This window comes from Lucilia sericata, unplaced genomic scaffold (assembly GCF_015586225.1).
Source record: "Lucilia sericata isolate MDLA Ls3-8-SP2 unplaced genomic scaffold, ASM1558622v1 Contig000641F_arrow, whole genome shotgun sequence".
In the NCBI taxonomy this organism is placed as follows: Eukaryota; Metazoa; Arthropoda; class Insecta; order Diptera; family Calliphoridae; genus Lucilia; species Lucilia sericata.
Genome location: NW_023994647.1, coordinates 38922 through 62500, shown reverse-complemented (window position 1 = coordinate 62500; position 23579 = coordinate 38922). Strand labels below are relative to the sequence as shown.

Genomic DNA, 23579 nt, shown 5'->3' with positions numbered 1-23579 from the left:
TTGTTATTGTAAAATGTGTGTTCTCACCCAACTCTCATACAGAAGTCACTAAAACGTATACTTCCAGATGAAAAAAATTCAACAGACATGGTATTTTGTTTAAGCAAAATGGATGCACTCTTGTAACTATTATCCGGAAGTAACTTAAAAGTATATTTCTAGAAGACGAAAATTCGAAATCAATGTATTTTGTTTTTGTAAAATGTGAGTTCTCGTCTGACAATCGTCCAGAAGTGTTTCTGACGTGGCGTCTGGGGTGATGCGCAATGGTTTTGTCTTTTAAATGTTTGAAGGGTTGTGTATTTTCTTATTTGAGCATGTGTTAGTTGATTATCTCTCAACTTGCAAAACAAAATCAACTCAGTTGCTGATCAGCATTTGTCGAAGTAAGATCTGTACGCAACTTTTTTAAAATCCACACAGAAATACAACAACAAAATTTTGAGAAAGTCGAATTTATGTAGATGAATGAGAGAGCACAGCTGATAGTTTTTATACCCTACACCACTATAGTGGGAAGGGTATTATGCGTTTGTGCTGATGTTTGCAACGCATTAAAATATTAGTACTATACCCACTTTAGAGTATACCGATCGACTCAGAATCACTTTCTGAGTCGATTTAACGATGTCCGTCCGTCCGTCCGACCGTCCGTGTGTCCATGTAAACGTTGTTATCAAAGTACAGGAATTTTCAAGATATTTCGATGAAATTTGGAATACGTGTTTGTTTTGACCCAAGGACTATTGAAAATGGTTAAAATCGGTCCATTATTTCACATAGCCCCCATACAACTGAACCCCCCGAAAAGGGCTTTTGAGCTCATAATTATGTATAATATAAATGTATCTCGATGAAAGTTCGCACAACTAAGTTTTATACAAGCCTTGATGACCTTGCCGAATTTCGAAATGATCGGATTTCATTTGACCCTAGCCCCCACACAAAGCCCCCCTCAGAAAGTGACTTGAATATCCGCAATTCATTTATTAGCACTGTTATTGTAATGAAATTTAGCATAGACAAATATTAAATATATTATATAAATACAAATCTATCCAGCCCTTTTTATCGGAGTCGGTCCACATTTGCTCCTATCCCCCATATAAAGCCTCTTTTAGAAAATAAGTTTTTCGCCAATAAATTGCTTTTGTTGGTCAATTATGGACCGATCCTCGTCAAATATTCTAGAACGATTTTAGTTTAGGCAGTAATGAGCGTCAAAGCCATTTTCTGAAGGGGGCTTTATATGGGGGTAGGATCAATTATGAACCGATCCTTATAAAATTTTACAAAACGATTTAGGTTCCTGTAAAATATGTTCATGTCGAATTACATCGCTATAGATGCTTCTTTTAGACAGTTATGAGCGTTAAAGTCATTTTCTTAAGGGGACCTTATATGGGGGATAGGGTCAATTATGAACCGATCCTTATAAAAAGGTTACAATGATATTAAGGTTCCTATAAAATATGTTCATGTCGAATTTCATCGCTATGCTTCTTTAAGGCAGTTATGATCGTTAAAGTCTTTTTCTGAAGGGGACCTTACATGGGGGTATGGTCAATTATGGACCGATCCTTATAAAATTTTACAATGATATTAAGGTTCCTGTAAAATATGTTCATGCCGAATTTCGTCGCTATAGATGCTTCTTTTAGACAGTTTCGAGCGTTAAAGTCATTTTCTGAAGGGCACCTTATATGGGGGGTAGGATCAATTGTGGACCGATCCTTATAAAATTTTACGAAGGTGTTAAGGTTGCTATCAAATATGTCAATGTCGAATTTCATCGCTATAGCTGCTTCTTTTACTCAGTTATGAGCGTTAAGTTCATTTTCTGAAAGGGACCTTAATGTGGGATAGGGTCAATTATTAACCGATCCTTATAAAATTTTACAATCATATTAAGGTTCCTATAAAATATGCTCATGTCGAATTCCATCGCTATAGATACTTCTTTAAGGCAATTATGAGCTTTAAAGTCATTTTCTGAAGGGGACCTTATATGGGAGGTAGGGTCAATTATGGACCGATCCTTATAAAATTTTACAGAGCGATTTAGGTTCCATGTCGAATTTCATCGCTTTAGATGCTTCTTTTAGTCAGTTATGAGCGTTAAAGTCATTTTGTGAAGGGGACCTTATATGGGGGCTAGGCGAATTCGTGGACCGATATTGCCCAATTTCAATACCAAACAAACTGCATCAATATAAAATGTCTGTGCAAAATTTCAGCCCGCTACCTACTTCCATTTGGACTCTATCGTGTTTTAAACCGACAGACAGATAGACAGACGGACGGACATAGCTAGATCGTCTTAGAATTTAATAAGGATCCAGAATATATACTTTTATGATAAATATTTCGATGTGTTACAAACGAAATGACATAAATAATATACCCCCATCTTTTTTGATGGTGGTATAAAAATAAATCACTTTAAATATTAATGGCTGGTGTAGGGTATCATATAGTCGGCCAAGCCCGACTATACTTTCTTAATTGTTTATATATGAACTTTAATGTACGCAGTCCGTCAAAATCCATAATATCAATTTGACAGTTAGAATATACTTTTTAGTTTTCAGTCATTTTATTAGTACATTTTTATTTAAAATTATATTTTTACACAGTCACTAAAAAATATAGTATTTAGCTAAAATTTGTTTATTAAAAAAATTACCTCTTAATTGGAATTTTGATTCGGGAACGAAATTTAAAAAATTAAGGTTAATACAAATATGTTCGATTTTCTTATTCAATGACTAATTGCTATCATCGATCAAGATCTCAATAACTAGTCAAAGAGATTTTTTGAAATTCGCCATAATAAATTTTAATTAAACTCTTCATTTCCAAAAATACCAAGAACCAAAACTTTGTGAAAAAAACTGAAGTAATCGTCAAGGAATTGTTTCCTTCACAGTGAAGTTATAAAAAAATAATGCTAAATTTTTGTGAATCAAACTTTGTGCGATCAAAATTATTTTTGTATTATTCGCATTAAAATATCAATAGTTTTCACGAAAATTCAAGTTAACCTAACTAAAATTAAGTTAATTTACAACTTTTCCCTTTTTTGACGTGAAAAAATTCCCTTGTTGTGAATTTTTTATAGAATTTTCTAATCAATAAAAAGCTGTTATTGAGCATAGTACTATCTAAAATATTCCGTTTTATCTTTATTGTTAAACTGGAATAATTTTATGTTATTAAAAAGATTTTTAATTTCTTGAAAAAAGCGCTAATTTAGCGCCTTTTTCCAAAAAATCGCTAAGAGGAAAAAATGCGACTTTTGGATTGTTAAAAGGCGCTAAATCTAGCGCCAAAAGCGCTAAATTGGCCACGCTGGGGAAAATGAAATAAATTAAAATTTTATAGAATTGAATTTTTTTAAATACACTGTGGTGAAGGGTATATAAGATTCGGCACAGCCGAATATAGCACTCTTACTTGTTTTTTATTATTATTATTGCAATTTTTGACTGCACACCACATTTTAATTTTTAATTTACGTATTTTTATTTTTTCACTATTTATTTTCAAATTTCATGTGAAAAGTAATTATTTTATATTTAAAACATAGCACAACAAGCACTGTTGACGTCACGAAAAATGAGTACATTAAAATAACGGAATTGTCGGTGTCGCAATCTTGTTTATTTCATTCATGATTTTTTTCTTCACTTGACTGGTACGCACTGATGTCAGAGTTTGTTATTGTTTACATTTTTATACCCTTCACATTCATGAGAAGGGTATATGTATATAAGTTTGTCATTCCGTTTGTAATTATACCCTACACCACTTTAGTGGGAGGGTATATTGGGTTTGTGCTGATGTTTGTAACGCACAATAATATTGGTCCTAACCCACCTTAAAGTATACCAATCGGCTCAGAATCATTTTCTGAGTCGATTTAGCAATGTCCGTCCGTCTGTCCGTCCATGTAAACCTTGTAATCAAACTACAATTTTGAAGATAATTCAATGAAATTTGGTACATGATCTTCTATTGTCCAAGGGACGAAGCCTATTGAAAATGGTTAAGATCGATCCATTATTTCACCTAGCCCCATACATCTGAACCCCCCAATAGGGCTTGTAATCCTTGTAATCAAACTACAGGTCGCAATTTTGGAAATAATTCAATGAAATTTGGCACGTGATCTATCGTACACGAAGCCAATTGAAAATGCTTAACATCGGTCCATTATTTCACCTAGCCCCAATACAACTGAACCCCCAAATAGGGCTTTTAAAACTTGTAATCAAACTACAGGTCGCAATTTTGCAGATAATTGAATAAAATTTTGTACATGATCTTTTATGGTGCCGTAGATGAAGCCTGTTGAAAATGGCTTACATCGGTCCATTATTTCACCTAGCCCCTATACAACTGAACCCGCCGAATAGGGCTTTTAAGTTCATAATTATGTTTAATGTACTCATATCTTTACAAAAAGCTGCAAAAACCAAGTTGTATACAAGACTTGATGACCCTCACGAATTGCGTAATAATGACCCTAGCCCCTATGAAAAGCCCCCTTCAAAATTTCACTTAAATGTCCACAATTTTATTCAATAATAAACGGCTTAAGTATGTATGTATATCTAAGGCAAGGTACAATTCAACTTAAATACTTTATTATGGCAACTAAATCACATTATATTTTTGTCAAAGGTGTAGGGCATTATATGGTCGGCCTCGTCCGACTATAATTTCTTACTTGTTTTTATAATATAATTTTCCGACCCCATTAAGTATATTTATTCTGGATCCATATAGGTAGCGGAGTTGATTAAGCTATGTCCGCCCGTCTGTCAATCTGTGTGTCTGTCCGTCTGTGTGTTTTTTGAAATCAGTTTTTAGAGGAACCCAAATATCGGCGAGATCCGAATCTTCAATAATTCTATTTCTTTCGAGAAGATCGCTATTTAAAATCAGCAAAATCGGTCCATAAATACCGGAGATATGAGCAAAAATCTGAGACAACCTCTGAAAATTTCATAAAAAAGACAATTTTTTCATGCTTTGATATAAGCAACAACAACACTGCTTATTCATTGAGTATTTCGTTTCATATGTTTGGATGGCTGTGTGTTTCATTGCCTTGTGTATATTCAATTTAATATACTATGTATATTGTTTTTATACCCTCCACCACCATCAGTGGTGATAGAGGGTATATATAAGTTTGTCATTCCGTTTGTAACACCGAGAAATATTCATTTGAGACCCAACAAAGTATATATATTCTTGGTCCTTATGAAATTCTGAGTCGATTTAGATATGTCCGTCTGTCTGTCTGTCTTTATAAAACACGCTCACGTTAAAAGGAAGCAACGGAACTTTATGAAATTCACCCAAAATATTCACTGGTATCCTAAGCAGTTTGGTATTGAAAATCAGTAAGATCGGTGAAATAGGTTCAGAGTTATGAGTAAAAATTTGAGACAACCTCAAAAAAATGTGCTTTTTCACATATTTATTTGTATTTTTTACAAAAAATACTGCAGATAAATTGATGAATTTTGTCAGAGATATAACTCTTGGTGCCAGGATCAACTTGTTAAAAATCGGAAAAATCGGTTCACAATTACATATACCTCCCATACAAATGTACATATTCCCCGAAATTAATTTATTGTTAATAACTTCCGAAATAATGCCGATATCTTTACGAAATTTTATAAATTTAAATTCTATGCCAATAGAATTCATATAAAGAAACAATTTTCTGAATCGGTCCATAATTGGTTATAGTTCCCATATAAGGTTACCTTTCGAAAAACTTTTAAACGCACATAACTCATTTTACCAAATAACGATATTCATACAAACTATGGCACAAATATTGCTTTTATCTACAGAAATCTTACTGTACATTTTTTCACGATCGGTCACAATTCAAAATCACTTAAACGCATATTTCTCATTACCAAATAAAGGTATCCATACAAAATGTAGCACAAACATTGCTTTTATATACAGAAATGATACTGTAAATTTTGTTTATGATCGGTCTGTAATTGGTCGTAGGTCCAATACAAGGTCTCCTTTCGAGAATCACTTAAACGCATAAAACTCTTTACAAAATAAAGATATCCATACAAAATTTGGCACAAATATTGCTTTTATCTACAGAAAACTTATTATAATTTTTTTTTACGGTCGATCCATAATTGGTCATAGCTCCCATTTAAGGTCCCCTTTCGAGAATAACTTAAACGTATATTACTAATTACCAAATAATGATATTCATAAAAAATTTGGCACAAATATTTATTTTTGAATTTTGTCATACATATAGTTTGGGAATCCACTGAGTTGAAAATCGAAATCAGTCCACAATTTCTTGTACCACCCATAGGGATTAAAAAATTGATTATTTTTCGCAAAAAATTAAATAAAAACTGTCCAAAACGAACAGGATTCGAACTTAAAATCTCCCAGTTGCTAGTTTTACGCCATTCCCACTACACTATCAACTAGCTTCGTAATTGTTTGCAGGTTTGTGTAAAAAAATGTTGTTAACCCAAGATCAAATAAAATGTGCACATTGAGAAAGTGTAACTGATAATTTCTTATGCTATTCAGCAACATCAGTGTTGATAAAAGTTATTCAGCAGCAATGTTTTGTACAAACAGAAAATAACATGGCATTTTTATATTAAAAATATTAGTTAACGAAGAACAAAATAATGAAGTGGATGGAAGGGAGAATTAGCAAACTGAGCATTGCAGGTTCGATTTATCTTTTTTTGTCATAAATAATTTATTTTTTTTAATCAAATTAAGTGTCGAAATTCGGTTCAACAATAAAAATTTAAAAGCAATTTTTTATTTTTTTTTCATAGGATCAACAACGTTGAAAATCTATAGTACCTCCCGTACAAAATTATATAAGTTTTATAACTATTAAGATTGCTTTATTTGACAATGAAATATGTGCTTTTAAGTGATTTTCGGAAGTGGGCCTTATATGGGAGCTATGACCAATAATGGACCGATCCGTAAAAAAATTGGTAGAATGATTTGTATGTACAGAAAACATATACAACTCGAATTTTATCTTAATAGCTTTCTGAGAAAACTACTTAAGAACTGGGAAAAAAAAAACTTTACCGGTGTTACTGATTTTTAATACCAAACTGGACCGGATAATATGGAATGTTTTGGGTGAATTTCGTGAACTTTTATTGCTTCGATTTAACGTGAGCGTGTTTTACACAGACAGACAGACGGACGGACGGACAGACGGACATCGCTAAATTGACTAAGAATTTCATAAGGATCAAGAATATATATACTTTGTTGGGTCTCAGATCAATGTTTCTTGGTGTTACACACGAAATGACAAAGTTATATACAGTGACTTCCACAATTGTTCACAAAAACACAAAATTATAATATTTTTGGAGTGTGTGCCAATCGGTAACAATTTACTTGAAAATGTAAATTTTTGATAGATATGAGGTGAATAAAATTTTACTAGCTCATCGGGCTACATCAATTTTTGACAAATGAAAAGAAAAATTTGAAAATACGAAAAATGAAATATTTTATAATTTTAGTTTATAATACATTTGTGATTGTAGAAATTTATTTTAATAATAAAAAATCAATAAAAGTGTTTCTTTTATTAAAATAAATGCAGATTTTTTTGTGAAATTAGTGACAATTGTCAAAATTTAATGTAATCAAAAAAGATTTAGTTTGGCACAGCAAAAGTGATAATATTTTCCACCATAAGAAAATTTTATTTTACCATAGAACTTTGCTGCCGTTTGGCACGCAGTCTTAGTATAAAAAATTTTCTCAGCAAGATAAAAATTTCATTTTCCATATTTTAAATATATTACGTCCTGAAAAATTAACTAAGCCATAAATTATGCAATTAAATTTGGTTTTCGTAGAAAAGGAGTGAAAAATGTAATCATGTTTTTGTGAACACTATTGTAACCCTCCTGATATATGGACATTTTCTATTTTCCCGCATGAATATGTTAGCATTTATTGTAGCCAACTTTTGCTGTAATGATAGGTTTAAGACTCTTTTGCATGTTTTTAATAAACTTTGATTAAAAATATGTGTTCATTTTAGCTCATTCTTCATTTATCGTCACCTAATGCTTTTTAAGGTTATGGGGCATTGAAAATCTCATTATTTTGGTATATTTGTGCTTATTTGCAACATTTTTGGTTCGATTCCGCCTTGTATATTGCTGAGGACAATTCAAACAGTTAATATAGTGGTCCTCAATATATTAGATGGTTATATAAATCTTTTGTTTGGTTTGTGTGGTTTACACTAAAGGATTTATGGAATTGGCAGGTAAGAACCCCTTGAAGTGTCTACATAGGAGATTGTTTTCAATATTCCTTCTATTTTTTTAAGATTCCTAACTCTTCTCCATGAAACAAAACACATATCAATAAAATTCCTACTGCAAAACTTTAGTGCATTTTTAGTATTTCTTTACTTGAAGCTTTCCGCTGGGCCCCACTAACTGTAAATGTGACGAACAGATCTGAAATAGTTTATTTTTACTACGATACGAGTTTCCATTGCTTAAACGTAAAATTTAATTGCTCTATTGCGAATTTACAGGTGCTTAAGTGAAAAAGCCGAAATATTCATAATATTTCGACAGGGATTACTATTGATTTGGGGTTGGTTCCATGAGAAGAACCTTAGATTAATCCTATAAGGGATTTTTGTCTCCATATCCAGGAAGTCTTAGGGTGTGAACCACACTAAACTATCAGTATGCAAGACGGTGGCCATAAGTAAAAGGTTTATATAACCACCTAGGGACTTGAGAAGCACGGTATTAAATGTTTGGATTGGCCCCAACAATTATCAAGACGGAACCGAACCGAAATTTTTAGAATATGTCAAAATTTAACATAATATGTGATACAAGTAATTGTAAGTGGCAAAACTTCAATTACAATTACATGTAATTGTAATTGGTAATGCTTCAATTACAATTACTTCAAATGTAATTGCAATTGAAAATGTAGTCATTACCCCCCAAGCCTGAAACCTATCATTCAAGCAAAAGTTGGTTCCAATAAATGCTGATATATCCATGCAGAAAATAGAAAATGTCCATATATCATTAGGGTTACAAAAGTGTTCACAAAAACATGATTACATTTTCACTCCTTTTCTACGAAAATCAAATTTAATTTCATATTTTATGGCTTAGATAATTTTTCAGGACGTAATATATTTAAAATATAATAAATGAAATTTTTATCTTGCTGGAAAAATTTTTTATACTAAAAATATTATAATTTTGTGTTTTTGTGAACAATAGTGGAAGTCACTGTATACCACTGTATACCACATTTTTATGTTCACTTTTTGAAAAATTGCTATAACACCAAATTTCTAGGCTAAATATAAAAAAACATGAACGATTTTCAAGAAATTTGGCAACATACAGTGTTTGAGGAAGAGAATGTTTAATACAACCAAATCCGAATAAATACACCTATAGCACTAATTTCGGGCCTGTTGTGATCTTAATGAAATGCAATGACCTTTTTCCGTCCACTTTTTGTTACATTTATAATGCTAAAGAACATGGATATAATTCTCATAGTATATGAGAATTATTATTTAGTTAAATTTTTAATAAAAAATTTATTTTTATATGAAAACTCTAAAATGTTTGTAGATCCTTAACTAACTTTACGATAAGGTAAAATAAAAATCTGTATTCAATTTAATTTATTATCAAAAATCGATTTTTATCTTAAGCGTTTTTTACCGGAAAACCGTTTTTATTACTACTGAACAAAAATCGCTTCTAAAATGGGGAAAATAATATATTCATATTACATTTTCACTTAAATTCGAGTTTTAAATCGGTTGTGGTTCCTTCTTTTAACACCTAAATCTATCTAGAAAATCATTCATATCTCCCTTTAAAATTTCTATTTATATAACTCTTTAAAAAATTGCTTTAAATAACTCTCAATTTGAGAAAACAATAAAGATCCGTAATCACTCATATTTTCTAAATAAATCGAGTTTTGTATCAAAAATAAAAAATTTAAATTTATTGTTAATCGAGATAACAATAAAAATCTATGATCAGGTAAATATGCCATCAGAAAATTATCTTGATATAAATTCGGTTTCCATTTTTCAAATGCATCTCAAATCTAAAAAAACATGAAGATATGTATTTGACTACTCATTAGAGTGTCCCGAAAGACAACACATTTGCAAATTTTATATAGGTAGACCTCTCAAACGATGCATGAAAGCATTGTTCATATAAAATTTGGAATAATTGATCTTTCTTTTAGAAAAATGAACCAAAAATTCTGCACAACTTTTTATGTATATAGCGCCGTATTTATTCTAAGCTTTTCAAATTAAATAATAATTTTGAATAACTCCAGCACACATTTTCCATTTACAAATTCTGAAATTTATTTAATTAGAGGAAGACGTGGATATTTTAATAAGTAAAATTATTTGGGTATCTGCTTTGTACATCTAACGATATTTCACCTTTATTTCTTCGGATTTAATAAGTGGTGTCTAAATTCAGTCAAAACTTTTTAATGAATAAAAATAATATGTTTACGCCAGAGGAGCTCAAGATTACCATTGCATAGCACACGTGATAGGGTATGTATTTGACTACTCATTAGAGTGTCCCGAAAGACAGCACTTTTGCAAATCTTATATAGGTAGACCTTTCAAACGATGCATAGAAAGCATTATTCATATAAAATTTAGATAAATTGATCTTTTTATTTCTTTATATCTTTTTATTCTTTTAGAAAATTATGAACCAAAAATTCTGCACAACTTTTTCTGTATGTAGCGCCGTATTTATTCTAAGCTTTTCAAATTAAATAATAATTTTGGATAACTCCAGCACACATTTTCCATTTACAAATTCCGATTTTTTTTTTAATTAGAGGAAGACGTGGATATTTTAATAAGTAAAATTATTTGGGTATCTGTTTTGTACATCTAACGATATTTGACCTTTATTTCTTCGGATTTAATAAGTGGTGCCTAAATTCAGTCAAAACTTTAGTGTGGATGTATAAAAGCTAATGAATAAAAATAACACAGTGAGACAAAATAAACGAAAATTGAAATACCTGGGAAGTGATACTACTTTTCTGAAAGGTGAATCCGAGTAGCACAAGAATATGTTTTTAAAATTTGCCAAACACCTCCAAAATCTTGAGTTGCGGGTAAACAAACGGTTTTTCGTACCTTTAGGCACTTATAAGTCAGTAACTTAGTTAAATCGGGACCGTTTTTCTCCAAGGATTAAGAAAGCAGAAGCTGAGGCCTTTATAATGACATATATAACGTTTAAGTAACCAGGAGAGTTATGTGTGAATTTCATCAGCAAACATATTTTTTATTTAACTTTTGCACCGTTGTACAAGTTTGGAGAGGTTTTTTGAAAGTATTTTATATAGGAACCGTACTATTTATTAATTGATTAGAAACACATGTCTATTCAAGAGGAAAACGCAACGTCGTCAATTTCTAACGGATTTTTAAAAACAAATTGCGTTTTTCTCTTGAATAGACATGTGTTTCTAATCAAATAATAAATAGTACGGTTCCTATATAAAATACTTTCAAAAACCCTCTCCAAACTTGTACAACGGTGCAAAAGTTAAATAAAAAATATGTTTGCTGATGTAATTCACAAATATGTATCTCTCCAGGTTACTTAAACATTATATACAGTGAATCAACTAAGTTTATTGCCTACCTTTTTTTAAGAGAATTTTGTTTTTTGTTCATAAATAAAATTCAAAAAAACAGGTAAAAAGTAAATTTATGTTTTCCAATTGAAAATAGAGATTATGTAGAATGGGAAAACCAAGAAAAAAATATTAAAATAAAAATTTTGGTGCATTCGTTGTTGCATTTTATTATTTTTTATCAGAATTTGCATGTCAATAAAGTATTTTGCATATTGAAATTTCCAGTTAATTTCGTTGGGTTTTTCAAATTATTTTTTAATTGCTTTTTGGAATTTATTGTTTTATTGTTAAAAGGACACGTGTTAAGTATTTTTCAATTGTAATTTTCAAAAATCATATCCTTATTGTGTGAAACTGTGTAGTTATTTGCGTCAAAAATGTTTAAAGGGAAATTATGAGGCAATTCCAATATAAAAAATTAGTTTAGATTTTTAGGACAAGTATAAATCAATGAAATTCAATTATGAAATGTTTAATCAATCATTAAAAAATATAAAATATAGAAATTGATGAAATAATACAAAGAATTATTAAAAAAACGCACTGAGATGTCTTTCAAAATCTTTAACTGCCAAAGGAGAGCGACTTGTATCCAAGCAAAAACCATTGAAGTCCTCATTTTTCTTCTCCAAAGTCCATATACGAACTTAAAAGAACACTATATTTAAATTTAGACCTCTAAACAGACCTTAGGTTGCTTGGAAACAATATAAAGTGAACTATCGTGTGGTACGGGAAAAATACTTAATTTAGATATTTAAAAATAGAGGCGGTTCTCATCACCTAAGATCCACAAAAGCAATATTTTTCAGCTAATACATACACGTATATATAGTTAGAACCCAAATCAAGAATAACTATCCAAATCCAACTACGCCTACTGTATTTTATTCATAAAATAATGCATTCAAAATATGAGGTAGAATATCAAGATTCTAGCATGTAATAGTTCTATAGTGGTACACGGTGATATCCCCATACTTAGAGTGGCTAGGATGGTACTTATTGAATAAGAATCAATATTATACAATTCTAAATGAAATTCACACAGTACTCCCCAAATAGATGGGGTTTCCGTAATGTAGTTTTTGTTTATCAATACAAAATGACCAAAAACCCAGATTATTTTTGTTATAATCTATAGATTTATACCCCACTGAATTTTTTTTCTAGGTCCAAATCCATTGATTTCCTAATATATCATGTATCCAATTCAAAATTACTTATTATTTTCGAAATTAAATCAAAGAAACGATAGATTTCATGTTAAGTCAAATATTGAAAAATTCTTATAGGTATATAGGATATTAAATCGGTTAAGAAATGTTCAAAATTAGTCGCTGCACTACTAAAATATCTAAAAAATGTTATTCTAATACATAGGAGTAATAAAAATATTAAATTTTATAAAATAATGCAGCAATAATAAAAAAATTAACAAAAAACCTAAAAAAGCAAAATACTTTATTGACCTTAAAAATTAACAATACGTTCAAATTTTATAAAAATCTCGTTAATTAATATCACGATTTTGCTTTTTATGGTAGAAAATTAAAATATAAGATATTCTTTAAAAAGTACAACAAGCTAATTGCTTTACTTTGCTAAAAATAATTGTTCACATAAAGTTTTTTCTTAAAATTTATAATATTTTACATAGGTAAATTACTTAATTGATTCACTGTATGTATATCATTATAAAGGCCTCAGCTTCTGCTTTCTAAATCCTTAGAGAAAATCGGTCCCGATTTAACTAAGTTACTGACTTATAAGTGCCTAAAGGTACGAAAACCCGTTTTTTTACCCGTAACTCAAGATTTTGGAGGTGTTTGGGAAATTTCCAAAACAAATTCTTGTGCTAATCGGATTCACCTTTCAGAAAAATAGTATCACTTCCCAGATATTTCAATTTTCGTTTATTTTGTCTTACTGTGTTATAACTATTACTTTTAGTTAAAATACAACCATTTCAAAAATAAAACTTTCCATGCCTGTGTTGTAGTGAATATGCGAGTTCTCTTTTCTTATTTTTTGTTCTTGTAACAACTTACCAATCTTATTTGTCGCCGGGCTCTGACTTTAAACCGGACTCTGCATTAAACTTTAAAGTATTTATCAAAGGAAGATATAAAGGAAGCCATACCTCTTATTGGTATTCGTGCTTGTTTCCGAGAAAAACTGTTGGAGAAAAACTGAGGTATTAAACATTATTATAACTATGTAGTTGAGAACTAATGAATACTTTTATTAATGTATCAGTACGGATTTAATGACGACACATTGTCTGAAGAGATAGCTGAAGAAGTAGTTCATGGCTACAAAACTAATCTAATATTGGCACCTCATCTTTTTCTCTAACAGTTGGAAGGTCAAAGTTATCTAAGGTGAAGTATGGAATTGTTTTCATAATGTCCGCTACTAGTAAGTGATATATATTTAATTTTAGAGTCTAAAGCTGATTTTAGAAGAAAGGCTTAAGGGGAAATCTTTAACAAGTTTTTATAAACAAAATGATAACTTGACCGATTCATTTCGTGCAGAATTGATTAATATAATTTTGGAAGACATATTTTATCATGAAGCATAATTTTCACCAAAAGATTTGCCAATTATAGTGGACGAAAATGGGGATAAATACGTATACGTTAACCAAAAGGCAAAGCGAAACACTCTTCAGTTAAAATTTAAGACAATTTAAATCAACGGTGGCCAGAAAGTGAATGTTTTAAAACGCATATGTTGTAGTGTAAAATATGAAAAAGAATAAATGGAAATATGTGGCTTTGTACAGAAAAAAATTATATGTACAAACATATTTGTTATTCATATTATTAGTATTACAAATGAATAACGGAAGGAATGTATGTATGTATGTATGTATGTATGTATGTGTATGTATGTATGTATGTATGTATGTATGTATGTATGTATGTATGTATGTAGTATGTATGTATGTAGTATGTATGTATGTATGTATGTATGTATGTATGTATGTATGTATGTATGTATGTATGTATGTATGATGTATGTATGTATGTAGGTATGTATGTATGTATGTATGTATGTTGTATGTATGATGTATGTATGTATAGTATGTATGTATGTATGTAGTTGATGTATGTATGTATGTATGTATGTATGTATGTATGTATGTAGGTATGTATGTATGTATGTATGTATGTATGTATGTATGTAGTATGTGTGTATGTAGGTATGTATGTATGTATGTATGTATGTATGTAGTATGTATGTAGGTATGTATGTATGTATGTATGTATGTATGTATGTATGTAGTATGTATGTATGTATGTATGTATGTATGTATGTATGTATGTATGTATGTATGTATGTATGATGTATGTATGTATATGTATGTATGTATGTATGAATGTATGAATGTATGTAGCATGTATGTATGTATGTATGTATGTTGTATGTATGTATGTATGTATGTATGTATGTATGTATGTATGTATGTATGTATGTGATGTATGTATGTATGTATGTATGTATGTATGTATGTATGTATGTATGTATATGTATGTATGTATGTATGTATGTATGTATGTATGTATGTATGTATGTATGTAATGTATGTATGTATGATGTATGTATGTATGTATGTATGTATGTCTGTATGCTGTATTATGTATGTATGTATGTATGTATGTCTGTATGTATGTCTGTATGTATGTATGTATGTATGCATTCATGTATGTATTTATGTATGTATGTATGTATGAAGGTATTGATAGATATAGTTGTTGTTGTTTGTGTATGTATTGTTAAATGTATCTATTAGGTATTCAAATAATTAACAGTCGATCGTTTAATTGATACAATTTAGGCGATTAATTGCTTGAACAAATGAAAATACAAATATAATTATAAATAATTATATGTCTAATAAATCCTTCTATAAAAAGTATTCATACATTCATTTGTAGTGGCTTTTGAAAATATTCTCTGTGTATCATTTCATAAAGAGAGCAACTAAATTAAATTGTTTTTGTTTTGTGTATAGTTTGTTTTGTTGCTGAGTATATTTGTACTGCGTGTGTATAAATGCGAATAACACAATGCCCGCAGTGGCATGTTTGGCCGTCATTGATTTAGATCATTACGAATGTTCTCAGCAACAAATCAAATTATACACAAAACAAAAACAATTTAATTTAGTTGCTCTCTTTATGAAATGATACACAGAGAATATTTTCAAAAGCCGTTACAAATAAATGTTTGTATAAATACTTTTGATAGATAGATTTAATATGTAAATAATTATTTACAATTATATTTGTATTGTCATTTATTCAAGCAATTAAGCCAAAATTTTATCGATTAACGGTTAATCATTTGAACACTTATAGACGGACATACATACAGTGGACGTCCAATAGTACGTATACTCTTTATTACGAATGTCCAATAATACGAATGGCAAAATTGTTGCATTGTCTACTCTATAGAACTAATAAAGTCACAATTTTTCTGTTCGATAGTACGAATAACGCATTTTTATGTATATTTACAAATCAACAATTATTTAGTGTTATTAATTTATTTTATTGGAATTTTGATGACCCAAGAGAAGAAATTAAATTGGATGATAACGCCAATGAGGAGAGTATTTTATTAGTTCCCGACAATAACTCTGCTGAGAACAATATTGAAGCCTCAAATGCGCTGTTATTGAAAAGGCCGTAGGAATCATTTTACAAGTAATAAACATCGATGTTAAATGATGGATTTTTTAATAAGTAAAATGTTATTTATATACATATGTATGTATGAACTGTTAACAATGAACATTCCAAACAATGGGTTTAAGGATAACTATTCTAATTTTTAAGAGAAAATTATAAATTAGAGAATTGTGGTATATTCCATTCAAGTTTCTAATAAAAGTTTTATGTAATCTGAACATGTTTAATACATTTTGGAACAGATATGCAAATTGCCTTTGGCACACATATTTTTAAAAACATTAAAATTTAAAACCTTCTATATCTCATTTCAACCATTGGACTCACGATACTTTCAAAATTAACAATTCATAACCGTAAATATGTCCCTTTTATGCCTGTTTATGTACAAGAAATTTATTTAAAATAATACACATTTATTATTTTTTGCTCCGTTATGTAATTTTTCATGAAAAATAAAACAAAAATAAATAAAATCCAATATTTTATGTGTATTATTTGAATTTAAACATACAAAATGTGTTGTTCAATAATACGAATTTTTCGGTACCACGAAAGGGCCTGACACTATATAATTCGTACTAGTGGACGTCCACTGTACATACATATGTACAATATATTCAATATATTCATCAATACATCGTTTCGTCAATACATACATACATGCATCGATGTATACATTCCCTCTGTTGTTCATTTATATTACAAATAATATGAATAACACTAATAAGTACAAACATATAATATTTTTCACTGCAAAGCACACATATTTTCATTTATGTTCTCTTTCATATTTTACACTACAACATATGCATTTTAAAAATTCTCTTTATGACCACCAATGATTTAGATGCTTCGAATTCTAACTCGCTGGCAGTTAATTCTGAACTGAATCAATTTTACTAGATTTAAAAGCTAACCTTTCTAGAGAACATTCTTGTTACGACAAAAATAGTTGAAGTCGTCTACCAATAATTATGAATTTCCAGAGAACTGGCCTTTTTTTTCTAACGCACGATCTAACGAACTAGTATGTTTAAACGAATTGTGTTGAAATTTCATAATTGTGTATTATTTTCATTTCTATTTGTACCCTACACCACTATAGTGGGGGGGGGGGTTATTATACGTTTGTGCTGATGTTTGTGGTTCTGATTTTGAGTCGATTAAGACATGTCCGTCTGTCCATCTGTCCGGCTGGCTGGCTGTCCATGTAAACTTTGTGCGCAAGGTACAAGCCGCAATTTTCAAGATAATTTTATGAAATTTGGACCAAGCTTGTTTTTTGGCACAAGGAGGAAGCCTATTGAAAATAGTTGAAATCGGTCCATTATTTCACCTAGCCCCCATACAACCGTAACTCCCGATTTGGACTTTTTATGCCATAATTACGTCAAATATACAATTATCTCTCTAAATTGGCACAAATAAGTTTTATATAAGTATAAATGACACTGCAGATTTTCGTAATGATCGGCCCTAATTTGACCCTAGCCCCCATACAAACCCCCTTCAAAAATGCTTTAAACGTCTAAAATTGACTTGTAACCCTTTGTATCGCAATTAAACTCAACATAACTAACTATAATTTAAAAATATATATTCTTTTCCCAAATTTAATGAGGATCGGCCCACGTTTGACCTATACTCCTACATAAAGCCTCATTTAGAAAATTTGTTTTCGGAATTTAAGGTAAAATTCAACATAAAAGTTTCATTATGAAAAATAAAAATTTTGAAAATATACTCATGGTGTAGGGTATTATATGCCCGACTATACTTTCCTACCTGTTTTTATATAGATTAATTAATATCAATTTCGAAATGATGCACCCAAATAAGAGTCATCTTTTCAGTAAATGGAAGGGATTTATGGAACAAATTGTAAGCTATTACTATTTACATGTAAAAGGTCTAAGGAAGTTGTGACAAATTGAAAGAATACTACTGAACAAAGTAATTATTATAATATAACTAGATTTTTGTACCCGGCGTTGCCCGGGGTTTTAAGTGGTTTCATAACATTATACTTAAGTATTCTCCCGTTAGAGTAAACTAAAAAATGTGCTTTATGTCCATAGATCAATTTCTGAAAAAGCATAAAGTGCTAATTTTTCCCTAATTTATTCATGTTTCAAAAAATGCTGAAGGTCTCCTTATAAAGAAACTACTTGCAATTTTTTTGTGATCTTATAAAGCTATAAAAGAAATTTCATTGAATTTGAACAATATTTATAAAAGATACCAACACAGTACCAAAAATACTACCCGTACCCTCTTTCTCCATTGAATTATTCAAATTTATGTATTTTGTTTAATGTATTTTGTATCATTTCAGAAATCGATGTTGTAGAACATTTATTAAGAAAATCACCTTTCCCTCTTTGATGGTGTTTTGCAAAAACATTTTTCAAAAACACATATTTTGACCGATTACGGAAAAATATTAATAAAGAACAAGTAAGAGTACTATATTCGGCTCTGCCGAATCTTATATACCCTTCACCATGATGTGTTAAAAAACAGTCAGTACGAATTTTATTACAAAAAAATAAAAAAAAACCAACCAAAAAAAATTGTATCCCATTTTATACGTTCTAACTTAATCCGGGCTCTTCATGCATAATTTCATATTTCTAGGTTCAATATTATAGAAGTTTCAAAAAGTACCTTTTGTAAAACGAAAAAGTACCAAAAAGTCCCCTTTTATAGGTTCTTACCTAGTCAAGGCCCTACATGCTAAATTTCATGTTTCTAGGTTCAATATTATAGAAAATTCAAAAATACCTTTTGTAGAACGAAAAAGTAGCAAAAAGTCCCCTTGTATTTGTTCTGACCTAATTCGGGCTCAATATACTTAATTTCATGTTTCTAGGTTCAATATTATAGAAAATTAAAATGTACCTTTTGTAGAACGGAAAAGTACCAAAAAGTCCCCTTTTATAGGTTCTTCCCTAGTCCAGGCCCTACATGCTAAATTTCATGTTTCTAGGTTTAATATTATAGAAAATTCAAAAAGTACCTTTTGTAGAACGAAAAAGTACCAAAAGGGCCCCTTTTATGTGTTCTGGCCTAATCCGGGCTCTACATACTTAATTTCATGTTTCTAGGTTCAATATTATAGAAAATTCAAAAAGTACCTTTTGTAGAACGAAAAAGTACCAAAAAGTCCCCTTTAATAGGTTCTTACTTTGTCAAGGCCCTACATGCTAAATTTCATGTTTCTAGGTACAATATTATAGAAAATTCAAAAAGAACCCTTTGGAGAACGAAGAAGTACCAAAAAGTCCACTTTTATGTGTTCTGGCCTAATCCGGGCTCTACATACTTAATTTCATGTTTCTAGGTTCAATATTATAGAAAATTCAAAAAGTACCTTTTGTAGAACGAAAAAGTACCAAAAAGTCCCCTTTCATGTGCTCTGGCCTAATCCGGGCTCTACATATTTAATACCATGTTTCTAGGTTCAACATTATAGAAAATTCAATAAGTACCTATTGTATAACGAAAAAGTACCAAAAAATCCCTTTTTATAGGTTCTTACTTAGTCAAGGTCCTACATGCTAAATTTCATGTTTCTAGGTTCAATATTATAGAAAATTCAAATAGTACCTTTTGTAGAACGAAAAAGTACCAAAAAGTGCCCTTTAATGTGTTCTCGCCTAATCCAGGCTCTACATATTTAATTTCATGTTTCTAGCCAATAACAACGTAACGTGATGTTCATTCTTTGCTTTGTGTTTATAAACAAGAATTACAATAACAAATAACAAAAAAAATTTACCGTTTGATACTGTGTTTTGTTTTTGTTTGTTTATTGTTTTGAATAAGCATGCACGAAAAAAATAAATTTTTGATGAAATTTTCAGAGGTGGTCTCGGATTTTTACTCATATCTTCGTTATTTATGGGCCGATTGGGCTGATTTTAAATTGCGTTCTATTCGACCGTATTTCCGATGGAATTATTGAAAATTCGGATCTCGCAGATATCTGGGGTCATCTGAAAACTGATTTCAACAGACATACAGACGGACATGGCTAAATCGACTCCGCTATCTATAAGGATCCAGAATATATATATTTTATAGGGTCGGAAAATTATATTATAGAAATTACAAACGGAATGACAAACTTATATATACCCTTCTCACGAATGTGAAGGGTATAACAAGTAACAGTGCTATATTCGGCTGTACCGAATCTTATATACCCTTCACCACAGTGTATTTAAAAAATATCACTTCTATAAAATTTTAATTTATTTCATATTCCCGTTTATATCATTATTATAGCAATAGCAAAACGAACAACAACAACGCTAAACGAAATAAACACAAAAAAAAAAAAACAAAATACAAAAGGCAGTGAACCCAACAGACATCCAAACATACGAAACGAAATACACAAAAAAAAACAAAAACAAAATACACAACGCAATGAAACCAACAGGCACCCAAACATACGAAACTGAATGCACCAAAAAACAAAAACAATATACACAAGGCAATGAAACACACAGCCATCCAAACATATAAAACGAAATTCTCAATGAATAAGCAGTGTTGTTGTTGTAGCTTATATCAAAGCATGAAAAAAATTGTCTTTTTTATGAAATTTTCAGAGGTTGTCTCGGATTTTTGCTCATATCTCCGGTATTTATGGACCGATTTTGCTTATTTTAAATAGCGATCTTCTCGAAAGCATGTCTAACAGAATTATTGAAGATCTCGCCGATATCTAGGGTCCTCTAAAAACTGATTTCAACAAACACACAGACGGACATAGCTTAATCAACTCCGCTACCTATAAGTATCCAGAATATATACATTTTATGGGGTCGGAAAATTGTATTATAGAAATTACAAACGGAATGACAAACTTATATATACCCTTCTCACGAAGGTGAAGGGTATAAAAATACGTGTATTCATCAAAAATGTATAATTCTAAAAACGTACACCATACGTCATACATCGACAGAGCGTAAAATTTTCTCTCCACACCACTTCATTTTGTGTTTTTGCATTAAATGAACTGAAAGAAAAGTTTGTAATTTTTTAGCGTTTTTTGTGTAGTGACTGCACTACTTTACAGTGTAAAGTATACAGTGAAATAGCAACAAAATGAAATGTCAGGATTTTGTATGAATAGGGTTGGAACAAATTGAAACACCACCAATTATTTTTGAACATCGCCCTCGAAAATGCATTTATTTGCAATTTTAGATACAAAATATCTTAGTATATACTCCGTGTAAATAAAAGTAAATAATTTCAATTAAGAGAAATATTTTCAATTCCAATTATATTTTCATTACACCAAAAAACACTAAAAAGATTTTAAAACTTTTCTTTCAATGCAAAAACAGAAAATTAAGTGGTGTTAGTGTGGAAAGAAAATTTACGCTCTGCCGATGTATGATTTAGTAACGTCCGAAAAGCACGCGTGCATAGAAAATGCGTTGCTCTAATATAGATATAGATTCTATATCTACTATTCTATATTATAAAACATGTTTTACAGAAAATATAGCGGAATCAGTTGAATTTCTCTAATTGTATGTAATTCTTAAAAATATTGAAGAATTTAAATAATAATTAATAACATGTTTATAAACATTTTATATATTTTTAACAGTAATGCACAGTGGATTGCTTAGTAGAAAGAGTGGCAATTAATTAAGGAATGAATCCAGAATCAAATGGTCATATTTGCATAATCTCAACATCAGTCAATATTTTTTTTTATCTAATTTTACTGTAAAATAAAGTATTCATATCTTCCAATTTAGCGGTCGTTTTTAATTATGAATGTTTATATTTTATAACAATTAAATACAGTTCATCACCAAGATAAGTATACAGAAATTCTGATTTACAAAGGGATATTATTTTTTCAAAAAGCAAAAAAGTAAAACAATTATTTGTTAAAAAAATTATGATAGTTATTATTTAATGCTTTTTTTCTTGATATTTTGGTTATTTGAGTTCTCATTCAAGGTGAAGTTAGGTGAAAAATTTACGTCACAAAAGTAAGTCTACAGATCATGACTTACTTTTTCGACTTTAGACCCCGGGTTTCTGGCGTGTGGGAAGAATGTTGTTTTTAATGAAGAGGAGAGCATTTTAAAATTGTTGAATAGAGGAAATTGTTTTTGATGATTTTTTTTAATTTGCAATATTCTTCTTTCTTTTTTCCTAGGAATTTGTTAGAGAAAATTTCCCTATCTTTGAGTGGGAGTTGTGTTAATGTAAAACTTGAGCTTTTCCTTTCATTTTCATATTAAATGAGTCTGTATGTATATTTGCAAAATATTTGAGTAGAAAATTGATAACTTTTTTTTAAATGTTTGAATAAATGTATTTAGTGTTTAAATATATATTTTACTAGATTTTTGTACCCGGCGTTGCTCGGGGTTTTAAGTGGTTTCATAACATTATACTTAAGTATAGTCTCCCTTGATTGCTCGCAAATACAAGTCAAGATTACGCATTGCTTGGAGAAAAATATCGGTAAATCATTATTGTTGTCAAACAACAACAATACCAGTTATTTTAAATCTTATTGTGTTATATTTTTTTTGTGTTTTGTTTTGCTCTGTTTCGGGAGACAAAACTCAGCTCACATTGAATTATAACTCAAAACTCTCCCATTTGAACATGAGTTCGAATAGGAAAACACCAGCTGATAATGATGTTGCCGGATCATCGAAACGTGGCAATATTAATAATAATAATTATTATCATCCACTTCAGGCATTGAATGACAATGAAAAAGAAGAAGCAAATGTGGGTGCCTCCACAGTGTTGCCGAAAGTTCATATTCCACCTATAACAATTTTGAAAAGTTCTACTGATGACATTCATAAATATTGTAAAGAAAGCTGTATTACAAATTATTCCATCAGGAAAATATCTTTAGGACATAAATTATTCTGCGAATTGCAGTTCGATTACGACACAATTATAAAATTTTTGCAAGGTCGCAAAATTGAATATTTTACTTACACACCAAAAAATAATAGACCTTATAAAGTCATCCTATCAGGTCTCGATAAAATTGATCCGATTAAGTTAAAACTCGAGTTAGGTAAAATCGGT

General features: G+C 30.1%; 1 protein-coding gene across 1 annotated transcript in view; it reads left to right on the top strand.

The window, feature by feature from the left end:
* Positions 1 to 22269, top strand: part of LOC119606954 (pre-rRNA 2'-O-ribose RNA methyltransferase-like) — a gene marked incomplete at its 5' end in the record, with an annotated part of 168223 nt that extends 145954 nt beyond the window's left edge. The window contains one exon of the mRNA XM_037960628.1: positions 22117 to 22269. Coding sequence (XP_037816556.1) covers positions 22117 to 22119 — 3 coding nt within the window. The remainder of the gene's footprint in view (positions 1 to 22116) is intronic.
* Between the last annotated feature and the right edge of the window lie 1310 nt (positions 22270 to 23579).